General features: G+C 39.9%; 1 protein-coding gene across 3 annotated transcripts in view; it reads right to left on the minus strand.

Annotated features, from left to right (window-relative positions):
* The window catches only part of ZRANB3 (zinc finger RANBP2-type containing 3), a 282,266-nt gene that overhangs the window by 20,060 nt on the left and 245,536 nt on the right, over positions 1-16,670 (minus strand). For all 3 annotated transcript variants that reach the window (XM_090267121.1, XM_090267113.1, XM_090267104.1), the window contains one exon: positions 388-479. In XM_090267121.1, the coding sequence (XP_090123247.1) occupies positions 388-479 (92 nt within the window). The remainder of the gene's footprint in view (positions 1-387; positions 480-16,670) is intronic.

The raw sequence follows: 16,670 nt of genomic DNA on the forward strand, positions 1-16,670 counted from the left end.
TCAGGGCAGGAGCTAATATTAAATGAGAGTTCACTATGGCTAAGCACCGTGCTGAGCACTTTGCAGGAATTAGCTCATTTTATCATTACAACAGCTCCTCTCTGCTTTTACAGCTGAGGAAACTGACACACAGAGCAATTAAGTAAGGTGTCCAAGATCCCTATTAGTGACAGATTTTAGCGGAGGCACTCTGGCTCTGAGGTCTGTGCTCTTAACTACTATGCTGTTTGCCTCTCTTTGATTTAATGTCAGAATTAGATGATTAGCTTTAAGAAGAGAAGGAAGTAGTAGATGCCAATCTCTTTATAAATATAATTATTTCATTCAGACATGAAAAAAAGGAAGTCTTTTGTATGATTCAAGCAGCAGAATCTGTGTGACGCTTACCTTCGTGTAGAGATGAATCCGGTCAGTGTTCTTACTTGCACAAAACATTAAGGTATCATACACTGGTAGAGTATCTGAACTTGTCAGCTGTTCTAATAAAGAAGATAAAAGAGTACCTGAAGGCTTATCTACTCTCTATCCAAAATAGTTTCTTTTAATCTTCTGAAGGTTAGAATGATGATATAGTTTTATCAAAGATATGAACATATGTGACAAAGAACACATATCTGGGCTTGAAATAAAATTCACAGTAGCCATCTCAGAGCATGTTGGCTTATAGGGGCACCAGCTGCTTTCCACTTTTGCTAGTGACCCAAAAAGAAAGAAACAAATTTAGAATTAGTTGAGAAGTTACAAGTCAGGTACAAGGTAGAATTTCCTGCTACCAAGAATTAAGGAACCTAGAAACTTGACTTGCTAGAGCCAATTTAAGTGGAGATTGAATAAACAGTTTTGATTATCAGCAGCTATACAGCTCTGTTGAGGGCCACATAAGTGCCTGACTTCTAATGGCTTCGTGCCTCACATTAAAAAAGGAAGCAAGTGGACAAGCTTCTTTCTTCATAATCTCTTTTTATTTATTCCTTTCTCAGTTCCAGGGACCAATATTCTGCAGGGAAGTTAGGGTTATCAATGCTGCTCTAAATAATAATTATAGTTGATGCTTACCAAGTACTTATAATGTCCTAGGCACAGGTCTAAGCACATATAATAATACCTCTCAGAAATAAGTAGTGTATTATACACAGGAGGAAACTGAGGCACATTAACTTGCCCAAGGCCACACCAGTAGGAAGAGGATGTAAGCCCAGTTATCTGGCTCTAGAGCCTGTGCTCATCTCTGCCACAGTTAGTTCCCTGGTGACCTTTTAAGTATTTTCCCAAATCTACAAGTGTATGATTTCTTTGCCATACTACTTGGCAATGTCATCATATTTTTATTTTTCTAATCAAGGCATTGGTTACTTTACAAACTTGATTTGTGAATTATTCCCATACTGCAGAAATTCAAAAATATACATTTCCCCATATTTTTACATCTCTGAAATTGGCATGTCTTACAGTCAACAATTGGCATTTTATAATCATTGTTGGTCAGGTGGCAGCTGTGAAGTAGTTGTCATTGCCTGACCACACATGAGCTTGGTTAGACTAAAATACTCTTGTTACTTCAACACAACATTTGAAGTACCTGCACTGTTGTTACTACAAGTGTTGAGTTTAATTATCTTTCAAATGGGTTCAAAATGTTTCTCTATGATTTGTTATTAAAATGAAAAGTTATCATGTATACCAAAAGAAACGTTAGATACAGGGCAGGATAGCATAAGTTTGATATAAAAAGAAGCAAATCTGTATCATTAAAGAAATAACCTTTTATTTTTGCAAATGAATAACCAAGTGCCTCAAGGGACTGAAGAAAAGGAGATCCCTGAATACAGAGGAAGCTGTCTTACATTTCAATACAGAGATGTACAAAAGGCCAGCCTATGATATGTCAAGCAAAGAAAGAAAGCAGGAGAAACTGCTAAATCCCTCAGAACAAATGAAAAAATTTGAAAGCAAGAAAGGGTGGTATGAGCTGGTCTGGGCTATCAATAAGATATTGTCACTACTTCCAGTCAAGATGGAGGTATAGGCAGACACGCTTCACCTCCTTGCACAACCATAAGAAGGATCACAACTAACTTCAAAACAAAAAAACACCCAGAACTGCCAGGAAATTAAACTGTATGGAAATCTGATAACCAAGGATTTAAAGAACCCAATTTCATCCAGATGACTAGGAGAGGTGGGGACAGGCAACCAGGGTGGAGAGGATGTGGTGTGGTGGCAGTGAGGCAATGGCAGATGGCGGAATGTGTGGTCCCACATTCACATATGGAGGATAAAAATAGGGACAGATACCTTGGGAGTGAAATATCCCAGCCACAGGCCAGATCACACAGCCCAGGGTTCCAGCACCAGGAAGATAAATCCCGGTTACCTCTGGCTGTAAAAATTAGTGGCGGTTGGGGCAGTGTAAGAAACTGCCAGTCTCTTAAGAGAGTCCATTTAAATGGTCTGCATGGTCCTAGAACATATACAAACCCGCCCACTCTGGGAACCATCACCAAGGCAGCAGCTAGAGGGCTGCCAGTTGCATACAGAAAGTGGGTGAAGTGACTGGAAATGGGGCAAATGCCGAGTAAGCCTCCAGCAGCCAGGCAGTGGCACTGTTCCCTCTCTGAGCCCTACCCACAAACAGAGCCAAAAGGCGGTGAAGCAGGTTGCCCTGTCCTGGGCATTACCTAAGGCTCCACCCCATACACGTAACAGGGGCGCCAAGACAAGGAGTCAAAGCACTTCTACCTAATACACAGAAAAAAACACAGGGAGGCTGCCATATTGAGAATACAAAGATATATGTCTCAAATGAAAGAACAGAAGAAAACCCGGAAAAAAAAAACCAAAAAAAACTAAATGAAATGGATATAGCCAACCTATCAGATGCAGAGTTGAAAACACTGGTGATAAGGGTGCTCAGATAATTCAATGAGTACGGCAAAAGCATGAGGGAAGAAATGAAGGCTACACTAAGTGAAATAAAGAAAAATCCACAGAGAACCAATACTGAAGGGAAGGAAGCCAGGGTTCAAATCAATGATTTGGAATATAAGGAAGAAATAAACAGTCAACCAGTACAGAATGAAGAAACAAGAATTCAAGAAAATGAGTAGAGAATAAGAAGACTCTGAGACATCTCCAAAAGTGTGAACATCCAAATCATAGGAATGCCAGAAGAAAAAGGGAAAGAGCAAGAAATAGAAAACTTATGTGAAAAAATAATGAAGGAAAACTTCCATAATTTGGTGAAGGAAATAGACATACAAGTCTGGGAAGCACAGAGAGTCCCAAACAAGTTGGGCCCAAAGAGGACCACACCAAGACACATCATAATCAAAATGCCATAAAGATAAAGAGAGAGAACTCAGGTCTATATGGTCAACTAATATTTGATAAAGGGGGAAGGAACATCAAATGGAGTGAAAAGAGCCTCTTCAACAAATGGTGTTGGAAGAACTGGACAGGCACATGCAAAAAAGTGAAACTAGACCACCAACTTACACTCTACACCAGAATAAACTCAAGATGGATCAAAGACTTAAATGTAAGCCGTGGCACCATAAAAGTCCTAGAGGAAAAAATAGGCAGGAGAATTTCAGATATCCCACGTAGCAACATTTTCACTGATATATATCTCCTAAGGCAAGGGAAATAAAGGAAAGAATAAACAAATGGGACTATATCAAACTGAAGAATTTCTGCTCAGCAAAAGAAAACATCAGCAAGATGAAAAGGGAACCAACCATATGGGAAAATATATTCGCCAATGATACCTCAGACAAGGGATTGATCTCCAAAATATATAAAGAACTTATATGACTCAACATCAAGAATACAGACAACACAATTCAAAAATGGGCAAAAGACCTGAACAAACACTTCTCTAAAGAGGACCTACAGAGGGTCCATAGACATATGAAAGAATGCTCAACATCACTAACCATCAGAGAGATGCAAATAAAAACCACAATGAGATACCACCTCACACCAGTCAAAATGGCCATCATCAACAAATCAACAAAGAACTTGTGCTGGCGAGGATGTGGAGAAATGGGAACCCTGGTGCATTGTTGGTGGGAATGCAGACTGGTGCAGCCACTATGGAAAACAACATGGAACTTCCTCAAAAAAGTAAAAATGGAACTGCCTTTTGAACCAGCAATTCCAAAGCTAGGATTATATCCGAAGAAGCCTGAAACACCAATTTGAAAGAACCTATGCATCCCTATGTTCATAGCAGCACTATTTACAATAGCCAAGTGCTGGAAACAACCTAAGTGCCCATCTGTAGATGAGTGGGTCAAAAAACTGTGGTACATTTACACAATGGAGTACTATGTAGCAGAAAGAAAGAAGGAACTTCTACCATTAGCAACAACATGGATGGAACTAGAGAGAATTATGCTTAGCGAAATAAGCCAGGCAACGAAAGAAAAATAACTTATGCTATCACCTATTACAGGAAACTAATGAACAACACAAACAAATGAGCAAAACTGAATCAGAGGTATGTAAACAAGAAATAAACTAACAGTAACAAGGGGGGAGGCGGGAGGGAGTGAAGTGGGTAAGAAGGGGAAGGATCTAGGCAAAGAACATGTATAAATGGCCCATGGACATGGACAACTGGGTGGGGACTGAATGTGGGAGAAGGGGTGGGCAGGGTGCGCGGAAGCAAAAGAGGGGAAAAAGTGGGACAACTGTAATGGAAAAACAAACAAAAAAATTTTTAGTGGGGAAAAAGAAATAAAGATAAAGAGAGAATCTTAGAAGCAGCAAGAGAACAGCAGAGAGTTACCTACAGAGGAGTTCCCATAAGAATATCAGCTGATTTCTCAAAAGAAAACTTTTCAGGCAAGAAGGGACTGGCAAGAAGTATTCAAAGTGATGAAAAGCAAGGGCCTACAACCAAGATTACTCTATACAGCAAAGCTATCATTTAGAATGGAAGGGCAGATGAAGTGCTTCCCAGACAAGGTAAAGCTAAAGTGGTTCATCATCACCAAGAACTTATTATATAAAATGTTAAAGGGACTCTTTTAAGAAATAGAAGACCAAAACTATGAACGGTAAAATGACAATAAACCCATAGCTATTAACAACTGGATCTAAAAAACAAAAACAAAAACAAAAACAAACTTAGCACACAACCACAACAGGTAGAGAACCATTAATATGGAGATCATTTGGAGGTTATAAGTGGTGAGGGGGAAGGGGGAGAATTGCGACGGGGTGATTACAGGGATTAAGAAGTATAATTGGTAGGTACAAAATAGAGGTGTGTGTGTGTGTGCATGTATGTGTGTTAAGAATAGTAGAGGAAATGGAGAAGCTGAAGAACTTATATGCATGACCCATGGACGTGAACTAAGGAGGAGGGAGATTGCTGGAAGTAAAAGGATTACCAGGTGGAGGGGGGCAAAGGAGGAAAAATTGGGACAACTGTAATAGCATAATCAATAAAATATGCTGGTGTGGTTCAGTAGATTGAGTGCCAGTCTGTGAACTGAAGGGCCACTGGTTTGATTCCCTGTCAGGGCACATGCCTGAGTTGTGGGTCAGGTCCTCAGTTGGGGGAGTGTGAGAGCCAGCTGATTGCCACATTGATGTTTCTCCCCCTCTCTTCCCCTCTTTCTAAAAATAAACACAATCATTCGAAAGAAAAGAAAAAGAAGTGTCAAAGATCCTTAAAAATGATATTATCATATTTTAATTGGTAGTGTTCTTTCTTTCTTAAGTATATTTTATGATTATGCTGTTACAGTAGTTCCAATTTTTTCCCCTTTGCTTCTCTCTGCCAAGAACCCCCCTTCCCTTCAGCAATCCCACCCCCCTTAGCTCATGTCCATAGGTCATGCATATAAGTTCTTTGGCTTCACCATTTCCTATATTATTCTTAATATCCCCTTGTCTATTTTGTACCAACTGATTATGCTTAGTCCCTGCAACATTTCCCCATTTCTCCCCCTCCTCCCTCCCAGCTGATAACCCTCCAAATGATCCCCATACTTATGATTCTGTTCCTATTCTGGTTTGCTTAGTTGGATTTTGTTTTTATTTTTTAGATTCAGTTGTTGATAGTTGTGAGTTTGTTGTCATTTTAGTGTACATAGTTTTGATCTTCTCTTTCTTAAGTAAGTCCCTTTGAAATTCCATATAATAATGGCTTGGTGATGATGAACTCCTTTAGCTTCACCTTGTCTGGGAAGCATTTCATCTGCCCTTCCATTCTAAATGATAACTGCTGGATAGAGTAATCTTGGTTGTAGGTTGCCTTTCATCACATTGAATACTGCTTGCCAGTCCCTTCCTACCTGCAAAATGCCCTCTGAGAAACCAGCTGATAGTCCTATAGGCACCTCCCTGTAGGCAACTCTGCCTCTCTCTTGCTGCCTCCAGGACTCTGTCTTTATCTTTCACCTTTGGCATCTCAATCATGATGCATCCTGGTGTGGTCCCCTCTGGTTCCAGCTCGCCTGGGACCCTCCATGCTTCCAAGACCTGTATGTTCATCTCCTTCACAAAATTTGGGAATTTTACCTCATTTTTTTCAATTCTTGCTTCCTCATTATGCACTGGTTGACTGTTTTTTTTCTTCCTTATGTTCCAAATCATTGATTTGAACCCCGGTTTCCTTCCCTTCACCATTGGCTGGTATTGTGTGGATGTCCTTTGTTTCACTTAGCATAGCCTTCACTTCTTCTCTTATGTGTTTGCTGTGCTCAAGCATATCTGTCAAGCCTGTGAGCATCTTTATCACTAGTGTTTTGAATTCTGCGTCTATTAGGTTGTCTATCTCATCTGTTAGGTTGGCTATCTCCTTGTCGCTTAGTTCTCCCACTGGAACCTTGATCTGTTTCCCCTTTTGGGCAGACTTCTCTGTCTCATTCTGACAGGCTCCTGTGCTTGTTTGCCTCCCTGTCCCAGGTAGAGCTGTCACTCCTGTTACGTTGTAAGGGGCAGAACCTTAGGGATTCATCAGTACAGGGCGACGTGTTTCACCACGTTGTGGCGCTGTATGTGGGAAAGGGGTCTGAGAGAGAACAATGCCACCAGCCCAGCACTTGCCCCCTTTCCAGGCACCTCTCCCACTTTCGCACCAGACTAGTGCCCCTCTAGCTGCTGCCTTGGACGTCGTTTCCAGAGTAAGTGGGTCTGCCTATGTTCTAGGACCATGGGGGCCCTTTAAACAAGTGGACTCTGCTGAGCCCTCCAGTTTCTGCCTCCATCCCAACCCCCACTGGTCTGCACAGTGAGAAGCAATGCTGGGACCGTGATCTGTGAGGTCCAGTGAGGAGCTGGGAATGCTCCCCAGGTGTCCCTCCTGACTTTTAAAAACATGTCACTGTGCTTTCTGCTGGCCTGATGCTTCCGCTGCTGCTGCTGCTCCTGCTGTCACCACACAGCGTCCTCTCAGCCCCAGCTCCGCTCTTCCTACATGTCTCGATGAGTATTTCTTTGCTGGACTTTCATGCAGTTTGATTTTCTGGGACTTCCGGTTGTTTCTAGTTTTGAGGTAGTTGTATTCCTTCTTAGTTGTGGAGAGAGACGCAGCATGTCTGTCTACACCTCCATCTTGGCCGGAAGTCAAGTTCTTTCTTTCTTAATGTATATAAAATAAGTACCTCTCATAATCACCATGTCTTTATATTTAAAGAACTATAGCTAAAACACTGATGTGTAAAGATCACATGTTATTCTTTGATAAAAAGGATTATAGGAACAATTACAAATCAGTTGATTTTTATTATTTCCATGAAATATAATTTAATAGTTTGAGACTACAGATGAAGTCTTTTGAAGATATATTCACCCTTCCAGAACTCCAGAATTCTCAAACTAGTTTCCAGCATAGTACGTACCACTTGAATTCTAACAGCATATATGTTCACAGAAAAACATTTTAACATAATATGCCTCCTCTGTCTTCATTCTGTCTGTTTTTCATGGAAATCCATGTTAGTCGAGGAATGTGAAGCATATGGCTTGTATGGAATTCTCAACCCTGTGATCTGAGGAGTCTAAAAAGGAAGAATATGGGGAAATGCTGGCATCATCTGGAGAGGATGAGGCCTATGAAAATTTCATAGGCAGAATAGAATTCCTAAAAGTCTAGTGATCTTTCAAAAGTATGTGTAAGTAAAGCTATTATATGTCCTGATCAAGGGACCAATTTATAACTAAAAAGCCAGTACTTCCCTGCCATAGATGAAGAGACTCATAGTCTCTAAGTCTTGATGTTTAGTGCACTAAGGGTATGCTGTCCTACAAGACCTTCATTAGCACTTGAGGGATTGTGGCAGCAGGAACAATCTGACTACATAAAGGCCATGCAAATTAACAAACCTAAACAGGATCCATTCCAAGACATTCTTTGCGAAGAACTAGAGGAATCAGAGGACAAAAAGGCTCAAGGAAGAAAGAAGGATGTCTTAAGCTAGGAAATTATTAAATAAGTTTTTAATTTTAAAGTTACATATCTGACTCCAAATTCTATCTACGTTTTAAAGTGACTAATTTGGAAGAAAAACGTCAACAGTCCACCCCAATAATTTTGGGGTTGTTATAATGAGAACATCAATCAGTGAGTTACTATGGTCACTAGCTGAATAACAGTAGCAACAAAAAATAACCCATGTACTCACAATCTCTTGCCAGCTGTCCCATAAATATAGAGATATATAGGCTGGTATTTGCCAACCATCACAGCTATAAATAATGAATGGAATCAACAAAAAGTAAATAAATCTGAAACATTACATGGTTGGCTTCAAGTGCAGCCATGATTCATATAAGTATTTTTTTAAAGATTAAAATATAGTTATATACAATATTATAATAGTCTCTGATGTGCAACATATTCAACATTTATATATGTAATAAAGTGATCACTTGATTCATATAGCCTTGAAATTATGTTCCTTAAAAGCATTTTCTTTTAAGAAACACCAAACCTTAGAGGACTTCTGGTCAAGATGGAGGCATAGGTACACACACTTTGCCTCCTCACACAACCATAAGAAGAATCACAACTAGCTTTAAAATAAAAAACAACCAGAACTGTCAGAAAACTGAACTGTATGGAGGTCTGACCAAGGACCTGAAAAAGAAATATTCATCCCAATGGGTAGGAGGGGTGGGAATTGGGAGATGGGGCAGAGAGGACACAGTGTGGCGGAGGTCAGGTGGTAGCAGCGAAGCAGTGATGACCACTGGTAGAAAGGGTGATCCCATATTAATGTATGGCAAATAAAAGCCAGGAGGGACCTGGGGAGAGATCCCTGTGCCAGGTGAGACCGTGATGCCCAGGGTTCCAGCTCCAGAAAAATAAAGCCTCATAGCTTCTATCTGTAAAAGCCAGTGAGGGTTGGGGCAGCGGAACAAATTGCTGGTCTCTCAGGAGAGTCTGTTTATATGGCCCCCAGGATCCGAGAATGTGTATAAAAGCCACCCAATCTGGGAACCATCCCCAGGGCAACAGCCAGAGGAGTGCCAATTGCATTCAAAAAGTGGGTGAAGTGACTGGAAAACTGTGGAGAGTGACAAGAAAGTGGCATTGTTCCCTCTCTGATCCCTCCCCCACATACAGTGACACAAAGCAGTAAAATGGGTTGCCCCACACTGACAAATACCTAAGGCTCTTCCCCTTACAACATAACAGGTGCACCAAGACAGGGAGTCAAAGCAACTCAACCTAATACATAGAAACAAACACAGAGAGGCTGCCATATTGAGAATACAAAGATATATGTCTCAAATGAAAGAACAGATCAAAACTCCAGAAAAAGAACTAAGTGAAATGGAGATAGCTATCTTATCAGATGCAGAGTTGAAAACACTGGTGATAAGGATGCTCAGATAATTCATTGAATACGGCAAAAGCATGAGGAAAGAAATGAAGGCTACACTAAGTGAAATAAAGAAAAATTAACAGGGAACCAATACTGAAGGGAAGGAAGCCAGGGTTCAAATCAATGATTTGGAATATAAGGAAGAAATAAACAGTCAACCAGTACAGAATGAAGAAACAAGAATTCAAGAAAACGAGTAGAGAATAAGAAGACTCTGGGACATCTCCAAAAGTGCCAACATACAAATCTTAGGGATGCCAGAAGCAGAAGAGGAAGAGCAAGAAATTGAAAACTTATTTGAAAAAGATAATAAAAGAAAATTTCCCTAATTTGGTGAAGGAAATAGATATATAAGTTCAGGAAGCACAGAGTCTCAAACAAGTTGGGCCCAAAGAGGACCACACCAAGACACATCATAATTCAAATGCCAAAGGCTAAAGATAAATAGAGAATCTTAAAAATAGCAAGAGAAAAGCAGAGAGTTATCTACAAAGGAGTTCCCATAACACTATCAGTGGATTTCTCAAAAGAAGCTTTGGAGACAAGAAGGGACTGGCAAGAAGTATTCAAACTGATGAAAAGCAAGGACCTACAACCAAGATTACTTTGTCCAGCAGACCTATCATTTAGAATGAAAGGGCAGATAAAGTGCTTCCCAGAAAAGGTAAGACTAAAGGAATTTATCATCACCAAGTCATTATTACATGAAATTTTAAAGGGACTTATTTAAGAAAAAGAAGATCAAAACTATGAACAATAAAATGAAAAAAAAAAAAGAACAACAAAGCCTCACAACTGTCAACAACTGAATCTAAATAAAACAAAAACAAACTAAGCAAACAACCACAAGAACAGAACCAGAGATATGGAGATCATTTGGAGGGTTATCAGCTGGCATGGGGAAGAGGAAGAATGGGCAAAATGGTGCAGGGATTAAGAAGCATAACTGGTAGGAACAAAACAGACAGGGGTATGTTAAGAATAGTAGAGGAGGATTTGGAAGATGGCGGTGGAGTAGGTAGCAGTGTTGTCTGCTTGCTCCCATCACAGGAAGGCTTGGAGTACAAACATGGAGATGAATGAGTGAGTGTGAATTTCAGACAGCGCGAGCAGGGAAGGAAGTGTGAGAGCAGAGTGGAACAGGGCAAAAGGCTCACCCACACTCTCAAGGGGAGTCGCTGGGCCCCCCAGCCCAGTTGCTGGGCCCACCGAGCCCGGCGCCACTGCTGCACTGCAGCCCAGAGGGGCATATGCAGACCGGTTCACTGGCTGAGATCTGCTTGGAAACTGCCGACTGCCATAGGTGCTGGGACCAGCGCAGTCCTGGAGGGAGACAATGGGAAGGTTTCCTTGAAACAGCCGGTGTGGGAGGACAGCGAGTGGCCTGGACTGTGGAAAGCTATATGAACTGAGTCTAGGTGGGGATCCCCTGGGCTGGCAAATCTGGGCGGGCAACCCCGCGCCCCAGGTGCGCGTATCACGGCACCACTAAACAAGGAGCAGAACTAAGTCAGGGAGAGAGGCCCATACAAGAGAATTGCAGCAGAAATGCAGACTCAGTGGGGATCCCAGGCAGGCAAGCAGTGCGCACAGGCAAACGCTGAGACGCTGCTAGCCAGGGACAGATGCAGCCATGTGCTGCGGCTTGCAGCACAGAGACTTCTTGGGAGGAGGAGCGAAGACAGGACCCAAGGCTGGGCGGGGACTAGGGACATGTGTACCAGCTTGCCAGCAGAACAACGTACCTAGACAAGCCTGAGGACTGCTGGAGGGTGCCACGGGACAAGTGGGGAGAGACCCGACTCAGTGCAGCTCCCAGCAGAAAGTTGCAGCAGGCCCATGAGTGAGAGAAAAGCAGCCACAGAAACCAGCCAGATCTATTCACAGCCAGCTAGCCAGAAAAGATTTGAACTCAGAATTTTGACCGGGTGTGGATCCAGAAAAAGAAGACTGCACACAAAGGTTGAACCGAGTAAAAACTTTCTTTCAAAACTCTTTCTTTAATCTGTTTCCTATCTTCTCTCCCTCCCATCCTTCTTCTTTAACTTTTGTTTGTCTGTTTTGTTTAGCCTCCCTTTCACACTAAATATATAGCATATAACTGCTATTTAAACCTAATACTTTACACTTCCACTTTCTTACTTTATTCTGCAATCTTTCCTCTCTTCTTTAACATACAATGTAAATATTACTTACTGTCTTGCATAGCCTTGACCCTACTTGCTATTATTATTCTATCACCTTCCCTCTCAAAAATCATCTTTTTTTTTCATTTAAAACAACTCTTATCTGTTTCTCCTATAGTATAATAGTCTTAACCTCTCTACATTTACATTAATACTTACTCATTTACTGCCAATAGTGGGATAGTGGGTGGGGGATATTTTTGAGGGTTTGGGTTTCTTGCCTGGGTTGTGTGTTTATGTTTTAACAGCATCTCTACAAAAGAACTCAAGACAAGGTGGGCAGAGTGACTCTCAATCAACTAGCCAGAGGGAAGCTTCCTCCAAAGAGTAACTGAAATATAACCAGACAGCATAAACAAATGACATAAAGGGTATCCCAAGAGCATCAGGCTCAGGAGATCAAAGAGACTGCACCGCTGAACCCTCCAGGTCTCCTATAAAGAATCTCATACCACAAAGGCGGGAAATCAAAGCAGACAAATCTAATAAACAAAAATAAACAAGAAGAATCCAACATGGGAAGACACAGAAACAATCTCCTAATGAAAGGAAAAGAGGAATCCCCAGAAAGAGAGGTAGATGGAATAGACATAAGCCAACTATCAGACATGGAATTCAAAAGAATGGTGATAAAGCTCAGTGTACTTGACAACCTCAAAGAAAACTATGACAAACTTCAAGGAAATTACCAGTAACTCCAAGGGAACTACAAAGAATTGCAGGAAAGCTAGAGAGAACTTACGGAGAACTATACCAGTATAAAAAAGGACATAGAAACTATTAATAAGAACCAGGAAGAAATGAAGAATCCAATTTCTGAACTGAAGAACACAGTAGAATCAATCAAAAGCAGGCTAAACGAAGCAGAGGATCAGATCAGTGAGTTAGAGGACAATGTAGAAAAAAATTCCCAGACAATACAACAAAATGAAAAAAGATTGAAAAAGTATGAAGAGAGTTTAAGGGAAATGTAGGACAATATGAGAATAAACAACATTAGAATCATAGGGATACAAGAAGGAGAAGAGGAGGAACAAGGGATAGAAAACCTGATAGGAAGAGTAATGACAGAAAATTTTCCTAACCTGATGAGAGAAAAAGTCATACAAGTCCAGGAAGCACAGAGAGTCCCAATGAAGGTGAGCCCCAAAAGGTCCACTCCAAGGTACATCATAATTAAAATGGCAACATTCAAAAACAAAGTGAGAATCCTAAAACCAGCAAGAGAAAAACAGCAAATAACATACAAGGGAGCTCCAATAAGGGTATCAACTGATTTCTCAACAGAAACACTACAAGCCATAAGCGAATGGCAAAAAATTTTTCGAGCAATGAAAAACGAAGGCCTACAATGAGGACTACTCTACCCAGCAAGGCTCTCATTCAAAATGGAAGGTGAAATAAGAATTTTCTCAGACAAAGGAAGGCTAGAAGAATACATCTCCAGCAAACTAGCATTGCAAGAGATGCTAAAAAAAATGCTTTAAGAAAAAAGAAAAAGAAAAGAGGGAGAGTAATACAGGTTGAAAGGGAAATGAATAAATATCTGTCAATAATAACCTTAAATGTAACTGGATTAAATGCTCCAATTAAAAGACACAGGGTAGTGGAATGGATATGAAAACAGGACCCACATATCTGCTGTCTACAAGAAACTACCTCAAAACAAAAGACTTACACAAACTGAAAGTGAAGGGATGGAAAAAATTATTCCAAGCAAACGGACATGAAAAAAGCTGGGGTAGCAATACTCATATCAGACAAAATGGATTTCAAAGAAAGGGCTATAAAAAGAGACAAAGAAGGACATTTCATAATACTTAAGGGAACAATCCATCAAGAAGATATAACCCTGATAAACATATATGCACCCAACACAGGAGCATCCAAATATATAAGGAAAATACTAGAAGACTACAAGAAGGATATCAACAGCAACAACTCATACTAGGGTACTTTAACACTCCATTATCAACAATAGACACATCTTCGAAGCAAAGAAACACCAAGGATATTGAGACATTGAACAACACACTAAACCAAATGGACTTAACTGATATATATAGAACTTTTTACCCCAAAGAAGCAAAATATACCTTCTTTTCAAAGGCACATGGGACATTTTCAAAGAGAGACCACATGGTAGGACACAAAACAAGCCTCAATAAATTCAAGAAAATTGAAATCATATCAAGCATCTTTTCAGACCACAATATCTTGAAACTAGAAATCAACTTCAAGAAAAAAAAATCAAAGACATCCAAACTCATGGAGAATGAATAATATGATATTAAATAATGAATGGGTTAACAATGACATCAAGGACGAAATCAAGAAGTTTCTGGAAACTAATGACAATGAACACACAACAGCCCAAAAGCTACGGGACGCAGCAAAAGCAGTCCTGAGAGAAAAGTTGATAGCAATACAGGCCTACCTGAAAAGGATAGAAGAATCTCACATAAAAAATCTAACCCTAAAGCTACAAGAACTAGAACAACAACAACAAACAAAGTCCAGGGCAAGTAGAAGGAAGGGAATCATCAAGATCAGAGCAGAATTAAATGACATAGAGACTAAACAATTAAAAAGATCAACAGAAGTCGGAGCTGGTTCTTTGAAAAAATAAACAAAATCAACAAGCCTCTAGTCAGGCTCATGAAGAAAAAAAGAGAGACGACCCAAATAAGCAAAATCATAAACGAAAGAGGAGAAATCACGACTGATATCACAGAAATACGAAGGATTGTAAGAAATTACTACGAACAACTATATGGCAAGAAACTTGACAACCCAGATGAAATGGACAAATTTCTAGAAACACATAATCTTCCAAAACTGAATCAAGAAGTAGAAAGCCTGAACAGACCAATAACAAAGAAGGAAATGGAAACAGTAATCAAAAATCTCCGAGCACACAAAAAATCCTGGACCAGATGGCTTCACGGGAGAATTTTACAAAATATTCAGGGAAGAACTAACTCCTACCCTTCTTAAACTATTCCAAAAAATCCAAGAAGAGGGAAAAATCCCAGACTCTTTCTATGAAGCCAGTATTACCCTAATTCCAAAATCAGGTCAAGACACAACAAAGAAAGAAAACTACAGGCCAATATTGCTGATGAACATAGATGCTAAAATCCTCAACAAAGTATTGGCAAACAGGATCCAGCAACACATTAAAAAGATCATACACCATAATCAAGTGGGATTCATTCTAGGGATGCAAAGATGGTGTAATATTTGCAAATCAATAAATATAATACACCATCTAAACAAAATGAAAGACAAAATCACATGATCATATCAATAGATGCAGAAAAAGCATTTGATAAAGTACAATACCCATTTATGATAAAATCACTCAGCAAAATGGGAATAGAGGGAGCATACCTTAACATAATTAAGGCTATATACGAGAAACCTGAAGCCAACATCACACTCAGTGGACAAAAACTGAAAGCATTCCCCCTGAAATCAGGAACAAGACAAGGATGTCCACTATCTCCACTCCTATTCAACATAGTGTTTGAAGTGCTAGCCACAGCAGTCAGACAAGAAAAAGAAATAAAAGGCATCCAAATTGGGAAAGAGGAAATAAAACTGTCATTATTTGCAGATGACATGATAGTATACCTAGAAGACCCTATAAACTCCACTAAAAAACTACTCGATATAATAAGTGAATTTGGCAAAATATCAGGCTACAAAGTAAATATACAGAAACCTAAGGCATTTCTGTACACTAACAATAAAATACCAGAGATAGAAACAAAAAAGAAAATCCCATTTACTACAGCAACAAGAAAAATAATGTACCTAGGAATAAACTTAACCAAAGAGATAAAAGACCTGTACTCAGAAAACTACATAACACTGAAGAAAGAAATTAAGGAAGATACAAATAAATGGAAGCAAATACCATGTCCATGGATGGGAAGAATCAACATCATTAAAATGTCCATACTACCCAAAGCAATTTACAGATTCAATGCAATCCCTATTATAACACCAATGACATATTTCACAGACCTAGAATAAATACTTTAAAAATTTATATGGAACCAAAAAAGACCCCGAATAGCCAAAGCAATCTTGAGACAGAAGAACACAGCAGGAGGAATCAAAATACCAGACATCAAATTATACTACAAAGCCACTGTGATCAAAACAGTCTGGAGCCTTGGCTACTGTAGTTCAGTGGATTAAGCATCTGCCTGCGAGCCAAATGTCACTGGTTCGATCTCAGCCAGGGCACAGTATTAGGTTCACGTCAGGTCCCAAGTTAGGGGTGCAAGTGAGAGGCAACCACACAGTGATGTTTCTCTCACTCTCTCCTTTCCCCTCACTCTAAAAATAAACAAACAAATATATAAATTATAAAAAATAAACAAACAAAAAAACAGTCTGGTACTGGCATAAGAACAGACATATAGATCAATGGAACAGAACAGAGAGTCCAGAAATAAACCCAGGACTATATGGTCAACTAATATTTGATAAAGGGGGAAGGAACATAAAATGGAGTGAGAAGAGCCTCTTCAACAAATGGTGCTGGGAGAACTGGACAGGGCTGTGCAAAAAAATGAAACTAGACCACCAACTTACACCACATACCAAAATAAACTCAAGATGGATC

This window comes from Furipterus horrens, unplaced genomic scaffold (genome assembly GCF_987537825.1).
Source record: "Furipterus horrens unplaced genomic scaffold, mFurHor1.1.pri manual_scaffold_1, whole genome shotgun sequence".
NCBI lineage: Eukaryota > Metazoa > Chordata > Mammalia > Chiroptera > Furipteridae > Furipterus > Furipterus horrens.